The 14,220-nt window shown below is 46.6% G+C and overlaps 1 protein-coding gene across 8 annotated transcripts in view; it reads right to left on the bottom strand.

The window, feature by feature from the left end:
- LOC105687724 overlaps positions 1 to 14,220 on the bottom strand; it is a 163,807-nt gene that overhangs the window by 30,846 nt on the left and 118,741 nt on the right. For all 8 annotated transcript variants that reach the window (XM_048652436.1, XM_048652439.1, XM_048652437.1 and 5 more), the window contains 2 exons: positions 12,831 to 12,964; positions 351 to 441 (listed from right to left, as the gene is read on the bottom strand). In XM_048652436.1, the coding sequence (XP_048508393.1) occupies positions 351 to 441; positions 12,831 to 12,964 (225 nt within the window). The remainder of the gene's footprint in view (positions 1 to 350; positions 442 to 12,830; positions 12,965 to 14,220) is intronic.

Here is a 14,220-nt window from a genome sequence, read left to right as displayed (position 1 = left end):
GACTCAATTAAAACGTTCGCCACCGGTACGAAACATCCCCCCCTCCCCATCACTTTGTTACGGTAAAACTAGCTACTCTTGTCGCTTCGTTGTGCCGCTGCCGCTGCACCGGCAGCACGTAATTGCACCGAGTGGCAATGCCGCAGAGGTGCAGGAAAGCTCGCTGTACTCGAATACGCATAGGCAATTTACTTCATTTCTTTAACTACGCTTTACCCGCCAATGGTATATTTTTTACATTCGCGTTATCTACGGGTGCAATTATCCACAGGTACCCCATTCAGCGATTCTATAGTATAGGAAATGTGTTTTTTTTTTTTTTTTTTTTTTCACTCCTTCGATAATCTCACCTCGTAGGATAAAGTGAGGGCTGTTTTTTCTTGCTTCAGCTGTTCCGCTCGTTGTTTCTGCTGTAGAATTCCTCTGGCAGATTCCTCCATCCTGAAAAAGAAATTCGATTGATGGATAGGTACGCCGGACCGATAAATCTTCGGAAAAGGGTTTTCTATTACATTGGATGATTTTAATGAAATGTATATATATATATATATATATACGCAATCTAGTGCCCCATGGGCAATGTTTATTTGTTTCCCGCGAGAGCGTATGTAACGAACCCCGAATATTCGGTGGGGATATCTAATTCGGGACATTGTTTATACGATCCGAGTTATTTACGGAGTGAGGCGTATAATTTTTGAGGGTTATTGCGGTGAAAAAAACAAAAAAAAAAATATCCAGACATAGCTACGCATTCGTAAATACGACGGGACAAAAAAAAGTTACGAATTTATAAAATTCACCGCGCCGCAAACTCTTCGCAACCTTTTCTGAAACACGACGTCGTACGTATTACGATATGTTACGTAAATGACAATAGACCGCCCGCACGTAGCGTCTTTGGGTGACCTTAGCTCATTGCCTGAGACGTCGCGACGTCGAGGCGGCGGCAGAAGCGTGGATACGAAAAAGGCGATATTTAATTTCTGTTGACACGCGGTACCCACGTAAGATTTTGTTCCACGATACACGACGCTGCGACGCTACGCGCTGCAGTCTGGTCTGCGGCAGTTGCAATTATTCGCACGTCTAATGAAATGCTAAAATTATACGGCATGCCCCGAGTGTATATTGCAAGGTACATAAACCCAAGAATTATAACATCGATGTATAGGTACGTCGGATAATTTGCACATTTATTGTATAATTAATAGAGCCTCGAGGGAATCCGAGGAAGCGACGTTGATGAGAGTCGGAACTGGTTGAAAGCTCCTCGTCGCGTACCTAGGGAGTTTGAATATAATGACTAATTAGCGATATATTCCCGTTGATAAGGTGCTCTCAAGTTTGGCAGCGAGTGAGTAGCTGACTCTCGGCAGATCCTCCGATTTAATGTACAGGAGCTTCGTCCTCGATCCGTCTTATCCCGTTTGAACGGCGGATATACATAAAGCCGCTGATTTCCCGCTCGAAGAACCCTTTCTTGCCGCCTGGCAACGCCCTTGGTCACGTCTAACGTTCGCGCGATAATTAGCATTTAGTATTGTTGCCAACCGTTACAACCACCTGACTCGACGAGGTCCCGAGGGATTCGACGATATTCCCGATCCGGAGGTATTCGCAGGTCTTCGGAGGATTCGACCCCGTCAGACGAAAGCCCGCGCGCCTTCGCGAGGTATCAAGATCGTTTCGATCGGTCAACGAGATGTTCGAGGTCCGCGGTACTCCGACTAATTTCACCCGAAGAACGAACGACGCACGTACGATAGCGTCGCTCGATTCTTATCTCATCGGATGCGAGAAGAGGTGTATAATTATCACGGATCGAAAAGCACCCACCTCGAGCGGGGTGGGTACTCGAAGTTTTTGGCGGGGCGTAGAGGAGAGTTCCCTTGTTTCAAAGCGGTTGATTAAAAGTAACCCGAAGTTAATCCCTGGAGGTAGAGGCAGTGGTTTCCACCGGGAGTCGCGGCGGGATGGGATGAGAAAAAAAAAAAAAAATACCGCGAAACTTTCGAGAGTCGCGAGGAACGAGGGTGTACGCAGTACCCGTCCCGCTGACGCAATAACAACATCGCGCGGGAGAGCTTTACGAAGTCAAAGCTCGGTAGGAGAAAAAAGAAACGAGAGAGAGCGGCTGCATAGCGGGAGAATACGAGGGGTAGATAGCTCGAGAAATAAGGAATGCCTCGGCTACGTTTGCGTTCGGTGCCCTAGCGGAGATTCCGATCCTGCATAAATTAAGCCCGAGAGCTCGGAAAGGGCTGGGAACAATGTCGGGGGGGGCAAACAGCAATCATAAGCGCAAACAGTCGAGTGGCTCGTCAGGAGGGCCCCCTTTCCTGTTTATTCCTTGTTTCCTTTCTTCCTACCGTCGTAGCTACTCCGAGAACGCTTTCTTTCGCTATACCGACACCGCGCGCTCGAGGAGAGTCCCGGAGAAAAGCCTCTTTGGGAAACTGAATACGATAGACGCGGGAGAGAGCGGGAGTCGCGGCGGAGCTCGCGAGCTAGCTTAAGTCGATCTCGGCTAACTAAACCTTGGAAATTCCCGGTTTAAGGTTACACGCCTAGCACGCGTACGCGAGAGCTTTGACTAACGCCACCGACGTGAGGAGTTCGACGTCTGCGATGCGCTTGGAAAATTTAGTTTTCCCTCGCCTCGCCTCGTAGAGAGTTTCCAACTCGAATAGGGCGAATTCGAAGGAGAGCAGATTTAATCGCGAGTAATAATTTTCAAGCGATCGATGACGAGATATACGGGTCGAACTGACAATAAGCGTGCTGTTGTCGGGAAAATGAATTGAAAATTTTTTTAATAGCCGACCGTCACGTGACTCGAAATTAATCCGAAAACGAGATTTTATCGGACTCGGATCCGGATAAGGGGAACGCGGTTGGAGAAGGCGTGGAAAATTTTATTTATCGAAACCGCCGTCCGATCGGTGCATGGAAAATTGATCAAATCGAGTGCGAGTAACGCGTCCGGCAATGTCCCGCGTTCGCCGTTTGGCTTGTAAAATTTTTTCACTCCCAACGCCAGGAAGGAAAGATGAAGAAAACGCGCGGAGAGGAAAGTACGGCGGGTGGTCGGACGGGGTGCAAGGTAAGTAGGTACAATCAATTTCGAAAGAAGTTGCGACGTGCAGAATCCAACGGCACCATCCATAGCGGTAATAACGACCCCTCGTAGAACCAATTCCCCCTCCGCACATGGCCAGCTCCAACGTTCGAACTAACCGTTCCACTATGATTTACAACTATTGCAGACCGAACTCGATTATAATGATTCAAGACCATATTGCCCTGAAATACGATCTTCGTAATACCTGGTATCAACCCGCGACAACCCCGTACAACTTTGTCGAAACTAGAAAAAAAAAACCAAAAAAAGCAATTACCGGTTCGCTCAGGAAGCGAACTCTTCAATTCTCGCGATAATTCCCACGCTTCGAAAATCTCTCCACATTTATTTTTCGATCGGTGAATTCTTTTTTATTTTTTGTTGTTTTTTTTTTTTTTCTTTCACAAGCGTTGTACGAATAAAACGTCAATCCCAACCGTATTTCAAATCTCCCGTTATATCGCATTGTTTTTCACTTGGCAGGTATTTCGTTTGTGAAAATGGACTCGGAGAGAGAGGGAGAGAATTTTTCCTTGATATTACCCGCGTTGTGTATATCTACTTCGTTGTATCGCGGTTGTGAATATATACGGTTATACGCCGTATAGCTACACGATCCTAAAATGGAAGGAGAATTCTGTCTCGGCGCCAAACGGTCTACTCAATCAAACTTTTACCGCACCATATAACGCCGGAGATAGGAAACCCAGACCCAGACCAAGGTATTTTTTTTATACAGATATATATGTATACGTACGACGTAAGTACCTATCTATTTCTCTATATGCAAAACCTACGAGTTTCTATACACGATATACACACCACATCGTATCTATTCCCGATAAAAGCAATGAAATATATTCTGAATTTCCGCGGTGATTGTCATTTGTGAAACGTCCTATGAAAATGGTCTTCTGATTTCGTAATTAAATTTTTTTTTTTTTTCCCTCCCCCGCCAGTGAATCGCAGGAATGGTTGATAGCGGTCTTACGGCAGACGACAGGAAGTCCCTCGGGACCTCCGGTTCTGGAAGGAGTCGTCGGTTCGTAAGTACGACGGAGCTACTGGTCGGAGGAAAAAAAAACTTGGAATTCAAATGGAGAATACGGCACGGAGTCAGCGATGAGCGGGTGGGTTCCAAGAGGTGATTTTTCCAGGGTTTGGTTTCACCCCTGAGGGGGATGAAAAGAGCGCTGGAAGAAATCGGGGGCACGTAGTAGCCCCGGTTGTACCAGTTTTTCTCTTCTTCGGTATCGCGGGGCGCCGCGACGTCTGGCGCCAAAGAGTTCGCTTCGTCCCGCGTGTGTGTTTGCCTCGTGAAAACAAACCGTTCTCTGTAAACTGGGTTACTGCAACTCGCGTACCACGATATGACGAACGTGCGGGCGGCGAGGGGCGGATCGGAACTCTATTTTTCCTGCGCGAAATAAAAGCTAGACCCGGAAACTTCGACTCCGAACTATGGAATAACGTTAATAGCAATGATGACGATAATTTATATACGGCCCACCTTTTTTTTTTTTTCTCATTTTCTCTCCTTTTTTTCGACGATTTTCAACAACGGGTTTTACGGTATTGTTTCCGATTACTCGAGGGACGCGCACCGTTCGCATCGGGAGATTATGAGAGAAAATTTATCGCTACTTAATATTTGTGCGTATAATGAAAGAGAGACGGAGCGAGGAGAGAGAGAGAAAGAAAGAGATATACCCGGCTGCAGTTTAATTCGTCTCCGAGGAACGAGAGGAGGACGATAAATACTTTTGAGACGATTAATTTCTACGTCGAATAATTTCTCTCCGAAACTTTTGATGGGCGTATTATTCCTTCGTAACATTCTGGAGTATAGATAGAACGTCGGGTGCAGACTTCCTAAGGAATAGCTCAATAGCGTCGTACCGTAGCAGCGGGGGGGTTGTAGGAAGAATGGAATCGTGAGACGTTTTATGCGATCGACTAAAGTAGCTCTACCACCGGAATTGATGCGTGTCAAGGATCAATTTCGGTGTTATAAGTTTCTAATCACACCGAGTTATACGTCAGCGTAGGCGAGTAAATAAAACAACTATAGGTAGAAGGGTAGGGATTTTAGGTATAATATAAAATTTTCACGACTGTTGAATAAATATATGTATTATACACTCGGACACGCCGTACATTAAAATCTCTATAAAACCAAGAATCACGATAATATACTTCACACAAGTAACGAAAAGTTCGCTCACGCGATAACTCCCGAATACAATAAAGATACGAATAAATAAATATTACCAAATTTTCGACAATGATGCACGCGATGTATGGGATTTCTTGTATTTTCCACTCGTCGTAAAACGAAAAATTTTCGCCAGACCCGGAGGGCCAGAAATCAGACGGCGCGGAGCGGAAGAATTATACTCCTCGCGTAGGGATGTGAAAGAATTCGGTAAATTTTTTTTTTTTTTTTTTCTCATCCATCCACCCTCCCCTCCGGACTCCGCGTTCTTCGTCTACGCTAATATCACGTAGGTACCCGGTATCCGCGGCTCGGTTATAGCGCAACGCGTTTATGTCAGCGTAATAAACGTGGGCGTCCCTCGGTCTTCCTGCAGCAGTTCCCGCATATTCTCCGGGACCGACTCTACGCCGCGCGTTTCCCTCACCTCTCCCCCCTCGTCCTCCTCTGTTCACGATGACAATCCCCATAAAGCATGTAATAAACGATGCCGTATTTGGCTAATACAATGAAATAGCTGCCACTGCAGCGGAGCAGCTAGTAACTGACCGTCGTAAAGTGTCAGCGTCGCTGAGAGGGAATAATTTGAAACGGGGACACCGGTCGAGGCGACGCGATCTCGGGAAAATCGTGGAATCGCACTGAGTCGATGAGACGAAGAGAAATAAATATCGCCCGCAGCTTTTGCGCGTCTGTTACAGAAAAAAATGGAAAAAAAATAAAAGAAAAATAGAAGAAAAATACACCCTATCGCGTTCTCGCTTCCTTCACCTCCGGACTTTTCTCCCTCGTTGGGTGTGTAAAAAAGGTAAAAAAAGAAAAAAAAAACCAGCGAGGAGAGCTAACGAAATAAAACAAGAGGAATAATTTCGTCTTATCGTCAGCGCAGCTGATGAGTTCCGGAATCGGGTTAGTGGGCGGCGCAGACAATTACTTTCGTACCCTACCCCCCCTTTCCCCCGTAAGAATAAATATAACTCATACCCTGCACGAAAACGCGCTACGGCCCGGTCGCATCAGCTATACCCAGTTCCTAAGTGAAATTGCTCGGGACGGTAATTGGTTAGATAAATTTTCGGAATTAGCGCACTAAACGGTTTACGCAGAAAACCACCTCCCTAGGTACCCCGATGAGAATTATACCTCATTTTTGTACAATCTTCGTCGCTCATCTCGCGCTGATTTTACACGTCGATTCGAATCGTTCCGATACCGCGTCGTTGGATTTCTAATTTTACTTAAAAAAAAAAAAACGAAATTTGCGGAGAACGAGGAGAAGAGCTACGTCGAGGACGGGGTAGACCAGCTGCCGCTACCCCGGCGTAATCAAAATTGTGCAATTTATTTGGCGGATGGTCTAACCTATTACGTGGCGGCATAATTAAACTATCGTTCGCCTCTAAATTGCGTTTTAGTTGTCGTCGGACGTTGGCGGTATAAGGTTGAAAGTTGGTAGCTGGGTACAGTTATGCTACCGCTGGAATAATTCGCGCGCCAGGCGTTACCTCGGCGTTATTAATTACCCGCTAGGTACCTACCACATAATTTTAGGGGAAGAACGAACGAACGAACGAGCCCGCCGTACTTAAGGTACTCGCCTATACGTCGTATAACTATACGCGACCGCGAAAACTCCCCGTTCTCCGAGAAAAGAGAAAAAATTTACATATTCGCTTATATACATGTAATATACGAGCTATAGAAATTTGAACACTATTTCAAGGGGTGCGAGTTTACCATAATCAATAATCACGTTATTCTCGCCAAACAAAAAAAAAAAAAGAAGAAAAATTTTCAACCACGTACACGCCTTATTCACACTTGATCCGCATTCGCGCAATTGACTCATGAATAAATACAACAGCTGCTACCCCCGCGTAGACGTTGATTATATACGCACACACCGATAACCAGCGTTAATTACACTATAGGGAAGGGACAATGGTTCGATTTAGCCAATCAACGCAGGACTCTGCAGCAATTCATCGCTCCGATAGCCTCCGTACGTACGTACGTACGTAGGTAGGTACCTGCACCTGTAACGAACGGCAGACGTGACGGTTCGACTAGATTGCACGGCTTAACTAGCGACGATTTCGCTACGATGTTTGCGCAAATGATTAATTACGATCGGAGGTAGCCGGACGGTATCCGCGAACGCGATCATATAATACGCCACGTACAGGACACGGATACTCGTTGAATATCGGCGAGTCTCTCTCTCTCTCTGTTCACCTGGTTCACTCGACGAACGGAATAGGCTCGTAATCGATGCGTTTACGTTGCAGCGGCGGCACGTCGATCGAATCGTCGACGTCGCGTCTCGCGCTACCCATTCAAAGGGGCTAATTCAGGCGGGGGTGGCGAGGAGGGGGTGGGGAAGGGGGAAGGGGAAAGGGGGAGGAGGGGGACGCTGGACGTAGAATATATTACGGATTTCTATACGCATAGATGCGTTAGAAGCATAGCTCGTTGGAGCGTGCATGTATTCGCACGCCCGTATCGAGGTATTTGCGCGTGTGCGACGTTCGTACACACGCCGGAATCCCTCCAATCGACTTGTATGACTAACCGAACTCACCGTCCGTCCGAACGTGCAACGTTCGATATACCTATCCGCGGTACAACGCCGCTACAGCACCGCCGATTATTCATTCACGTCGTCGAGCGTCGCGACGTAGCATCCGGTTACAGAGAGCGATGTAACGCATCGTGTAAAACAACCGGTCAATTATACCTCGTGACGACGGTGTCGGGATTCTTTTGATGCGGGGGCGAAGGGCGTGTAAGTTGATCGAAGGAGTACGCGGCGAAAGAATTTGGAAATTTCATTTCGTTGCGGACCACGTGAACCGGTGATTTATTCGCGTCGATTCGAGAAATCGCGAACCGGCAATATGGATATTGAAAAATCGCAGGAGTGCGAAAAAAGCCGTATATACGAGCGATATAGGGTGTTTGGAGAAAATATTTCAGGGACATCTTACCGCCGGATAATACGTGTATCCGTACAAATAAATATCGGTATACATACGTATATGTATATACATATATGTACATGTAATACCTGCACATACAATATATCTATACTCGCGGGTCCCGCTGCGAGTGCTTTATTGGAAGTCTGCGCAGACTGTCATTTCCGTCGACAGCAACGGCAGGAGCCGAACGAGAGTCAGATATATTCCTACGTAACGACGACCAGGAGGACATTCCACGTCGACGTCGCGAGTCTCTATCTATGGATATATAGAATATATACGAAGCCCTGTATCACGTCGGAAACATCCCCCTTTTTTTTTCCCCTCCCTCCTTCTCTCGATAGCAACGCCAGCGTGTTTGATTGAACTCTCAATAGCTATATTACTGCACGGTGGATACGGCAGCCGGTGTGGTAGTCGGCCTTCTCCGGAAGCAAAATCTTCGTTGTAGTTACAACCACCCTCCCCCCCTGTACATGGGTCGATCGCACGACGACTATTCTTCAATTTTTTCCTTTCTGATTTTTTTCTTTTTTTTTTCGAGTTTTCTTTTCCTCTTACCTACTACAACGGAACGTCGTCTGATAGTCGGGGAGTTTTTCCTCATTCTCATTCTTTCACTAGCTGCTTCGGAGCGACCGGTATTGAAACTTGGTGTTCGGGGAGGAAAATAATCCTATAGGTATGTCGCCGATTGACGGTACGAAAGCGAGGAGAAAAGAAAAAAGGTGGAGGTCGGGTTGAACCAACTTACATCTGCACGCGACATACTTTCAATTTCTATCATGAACGTTTTTAGGGTAATGTGAGGTGAACTACGAAAAAATTCATCCTGTAATCTTCGTTCGCTAAAAATAAGGGATCGTCGGCGTACGAAACACGGAGGTATTCATCGACACAGGTCGTGAAAGAGGGAAGAAAGTGAGGAAAGAAAGTAAAAGTTGCGGGTAAATGTTTTACGAGCATGAAAACGAAGTTAGCGCGGCGCCCTTTCCCGCGAGAACATAATTAGGAGGATGCAGGATATAAACCGGTGAGTATATCGTGTTGCACACATTGGTACGTGAACGCACACCTCTGTGCGTATATATTTTACGAAATTGTTCGTACACAGATGTACATACCGCTATATATATATATATATATAAAATGGATATACGCCCACCCGTCAACGGGTATGATGTTCGCGTGTCAGGAATTACGTTCCTCCCGTAGTTCTACATAGGTATATAAACTTGGCCAGTTATCTCTCTTTCAAGAAATATATCAACCCTATGTTCTCGGCTCGTTAGCGCCCCGAGACCGGGCCGAGGGCATTACCAAATTAATTTTTGCTTCACTATACCTACGGTTGGATAAGGTAAAAGTAAACTCGACGAAGATTGCCAGATTATTCGGTGTTATCCTGATGAGGAGATGCGGAGAATAAATTTCTCGGCTTAACGTGATCGCCGATGATTTTACACAGTTTATGAATAACACTTTCTGATGCACTACGAATAAGATCTGTGGAAAAAGTTTGATTTTTTTTGCTCCGAAAAACGAAAAAATGGCGATAACTCGATCAATTTTATAGACGGATCAATTTGACTTTCGGATTGAAATTCCTGAGATAAAAATACGTAAGAATAAATCAAAATAGTTTTTTTTTTTCTATCAAAAATGTAGAATTTTCAAAAGCTATCATACGATATAGACGATAAATGTACACCGATATATACCTATATGTGGATGGCACATCACAGCTGCGCTCGCGTATCCGTTGCATATTGGCGTGGATTCAGACCTTTGTTAGTCCCGTGAAATGACAATGAGAGAAACGAGTTCCGTTTAAAAAAATGGGGAGACACGAGGAACACATCGTTAATTGATAGGGCGGGTGGAGCAGTCTCGTTAACAACTGTCATTTACTATCAAGCGATGTTACCGATGATTTTTTATTCGAACGTCCCATACACGCGATGGGTGTAAACGTCGCATTTACGGGACGTTCGAAGTTTCTATTTTTCGTTTTCGTTTTCTATTCATCGCCAGAGTCGTTCGGTGCTCCGTACGACCAACAGCGAAATAACTTTTTTGCAAAAATAATGCAAAAACTTCGAGAAAGATTTCATCGCTCAGCCCCGGGGCTTGAGGAGGGGCGTTCGAAAATGCGTAAATTAAATTCCGCGGAGCCAAATAATTGGCGGTGGAATTTCCCGTGGTCACGGTGTGTATCGGCTTGAGTATTTTACGTAAAAACGATTTTACGTATTTCGCGAACTGACCACCCGAAACCTGTGAGGATATTGCAAAATTCATCGGGCTATCCGTCAAATGGAATGCCGCGAGCCGCCGAGTCGAATCGAGTACGCACTCGAACCCCCGCATTAAACCCTTTCAACTATTCGTCGTCGTTTTTTGCGGATTGAACTTTTTCCGCGTAGCCTTCGCTTCCGCCGGATACCCGCAAGGCCCGACGACAGAACCGCTCGGATCGAAACGGAAGAATGGTACGAAGGGTGACCATTTCTCGTCGAGAATAAAACGCGCGGTCGAATCAATCCAACCCAATTCCTACCGAAGCTGGAAGCGGAGCACGAGGGGAGAAACGCGCGCATTAAATTTCCGCGGTTTGTATCTCCTCGGCTCTGTATCTATTCGTTAATTAAGTTCCTTTGTATTATCGCGAGTCTAAAATGAGCCGCGGAGTCGTTTAATTCCATGCTCCCAGCTCCCGCGCGCTCTCTCCTATAGGGCAAAGTAATTTTGATCGTAGAAGCGCAGTGAAACGCATCCAAAGACGAAACAGGGGTGTACGGTAGGTATGGCCCATGGTTAGGAATAATAATAGATATATATATATAGAAAGGGGTGAAAACAAACGAACGGAAGAATGGGTACCTCAGAGCGTATCAAAGGGGTCGACGTAGAGTAGACTGAAATGAGGAAATAGAAGGGAGAGAAAGTGGAAGAACTGGAAGCGACGACGCCCGAAAGAAAATTGGAATGAAGACAAAAAAAAAAAAAAAAGGCACCGATGATTACGTGTCCCGGCAAAGTGCAATTCTCATGCAAATCATCGGGCGTGTTATGGCCGGTGGACATGTGAGACGTACATTAGTTTGTTTTTGTTTACCGACGCACAATGCGCGAGATGTAATCTATAACCGTGGCTTTGCATAGGAGCTTAACGGGACGCAGCTTTTTCATCCCTCGCCCAACTTCTTCTTTCGTAGCCAAGAAAAACTCGAGTAACGACGATCAGGCGAGGGTGGAAAACTGAACTTCCACATCGAATACTTCTAAAATCTTATTCACTTACGCGACTCCGCAGCGATATTTTCATATCAAATCTCGAATCTACCGTCGACTCTGGAAAGCACGTATCCTCGACTAGTATTTTTCCAAACAGCTCCATTTCCTTGGAAAAATGATAACGATGATGATGATGATGATGATGACGACGATGATTATTATTAGAAGTGACACGGAACTAAGCGAAGGGCGATTACAGCGATTTTTCAACACGAAAGTTTTCTTCGTTCTCGCTGCTGTTTCACGTTCACGTACAACACGTCCGCGTATACCACCGTACACATCGCATGAAATCTCTTTGGCAAAGTGCAGCGTGGTTCTTTGACACGTGACACGAATCGTCGAACAAGTGGCACGTTGTACGTTGAGTGATTGCTTCCCGACTTTCCGTGGAAAAGGTGTACGTACGGGATAAGGAAAGGGAAAGGAAGGAACGGGAAAGGAAAACGAGACGGGGGTGAGAGGGCGGGATTTTATAACCGAACCGTTCGCACGTACCGGGATCACGTCTCCGTGAAGAATTCAACACGGGTCAAAAAACCCCCCCATTGCTCATGGGCGGGGGGGGGGTGACGATCTCTCACCTTTAATAAGAGGAGCGAGTCGCGCCGCGATATCGTCGGCTCTACGAAAACAGATGACGAGAAGAACGACCGAAAATGAAAGTGAAACTGTTCTTTAGCGTCCGTGATTCGACGACCGCCGTCTCTAAAACGTCCGTCCAAGTTGTCGCCGAATGACATCCGTCATTCGAAATTCATTCGCACGGTTCGTCGGGTAATAGGTGTTCTCGTGTATCGTCGAACGTCCAATATCGGTGATTTACCTTTGAATCCGGTGGTTATTGCTTGTAGAGGGATGAAAAGTAGGAGGGTGGTCGGTGGAGGGGTGAGGTGGGCGCGTTATTTATACCCTATATATATACCTATACAGTCGCTCCCATATAATACCGGCGGCTATAAGCCCGCGGCGGTTATACTCGGCCGACATCGCGGGACGCGTTTCTTTATCGGTCAGTCGTAGGTGAAATATTACTTCCGTTTCCGTAAGGGAAGAGTAGAACTTTCTCAACGGCGAGAAGCCAAAGGGCAAAAATGGTAATATCCCCGAACCGACCCGCAGGTGGTCGGTTACAACCTCCGGACTTTCATTCTCGCTCCGTTTTTCGTTCGACTTCAAAAACGGCGGCTCACGATCCAATTCGAATTCTCACCTGACAAGTTCACGCTGAAGATGATGCACCCTGGTGCGTGCGCGTTCCGCTTCAGCGGTAGCTTCGCGGACCCGAGCTTCTGCCTCCATTCGTTGACGTCGTTCTCGCTCCACATCTCGCTGCGTCGCCTCCCTCTGTAACATCGAAATAACACCGAACGTCTCAGAGAGGAGATTCGAATTCCTTAATTTTGGTAAAAATAACAGGAATCCGCAGAAATTGAAACATTTCGACATCGGGACGCACGGTCGGACATTCGAACGACGTAGGGGGAACGGGGGGAACGCAGGGGTGGGTGGGACTGTGTGCGCACGGGGTGGTAGGGGACGTCAGCGAATGTCAAATATCAAATATATGTATACCGATCGTCCGATCAAACGGAAGCTTTTGTATTTGCCGACGGCGAAGCGGTGATCAAGTCCCCGCGATTCGGGGAGTAGCGAGGAACCGGTGTAGGTATACCCTCGGTGTATGTACGTACGTACGTAATGCACGTGACACGCGATAAATATCAGATGGGGATGGATAGATACGGGCGCATCTGTCGACGGCGCGACGCTACGTTCGGTTTTGTAGCCTTTCGCGTATTAAATGTAGGTACACGTATACATCGTCGCGTGATGGTCTGAAACGCGCGCCGCTTCGTTCAAATACCTAATATTACGGGGCGTCGGGACGTTTTCCGCCCTATACCTATATCCTCAGGTATATTATCCCCGTAAGCATCCGCGTCTACCGATTCGCTATATTGCTGAGCAGCGGCCTATTTCTTCGAAACACTGCCGCGCGCCGACTCGGTATCATCATTCAAACTGTAGACAAAGATTTATCGGACCGTAAAATCCGTGCAAAGGGGCGAAGACGTTCGCGAGAGAGGAAAAATAGAGTAAAGAAAAAGAAAAAAAAAAAAAGGGAGGAAGGAAACTGTATTACAGTCGGGCGTAATCATCAAAGGGAAGAGAAAGGGAGAAAGCTTTGAAGATCACGGAGCGGTGTTGCGCGAACGATCGTTTTCGTGCAATAAGAATGCTCGATAAATTCCCCATTTCGTTGCGGCCGGAGTAACACGATTTTTAAGAACCGACCGACGCGATTCATCAATGATTCAGGGAACGGCGATAGCTGTATTAAATAGTTAATCCCGAAAGTAGCCGAGGATTCGCTGTATACGCCTACTCCGCGTCTTACGTCTTTGAGTGGAGCGCGACGGAGGAGGGCGAACGCTCGCTATCCCCCAGGAAAATCCTCTCGCGTATAGGTACCGCGTATATCGCTATGTTTAATGTATAACTTCGTTTGCGTCGAGGGGGAACGGTTTCGGCGGTTTGCTGCGGGGTGAAAGCTTACAGTTGCAGCTTTGGAGGAGGATAGACCTTACAACGAATTACGG

This window comes from Athalia rosae, chromosome 3 (assembly GCF_917208135.1).
Source record: "Athalia rosae chromosome 3, iyAthRosa1.1, whole genome shotgun sequence".
Taxonomy (NCBI): domain Eukaryota; kingdom Metazoa; phylum Arthropoda; class Insecta; order Hymenoptera; family Athaliidae; genus Athalia; species Athalia rosae.
The sequence above is the reverse complement of the archived record's forward strand: the minus strand, read 5'-3'. Positions and strand labels throughout refer to the sequence as shown.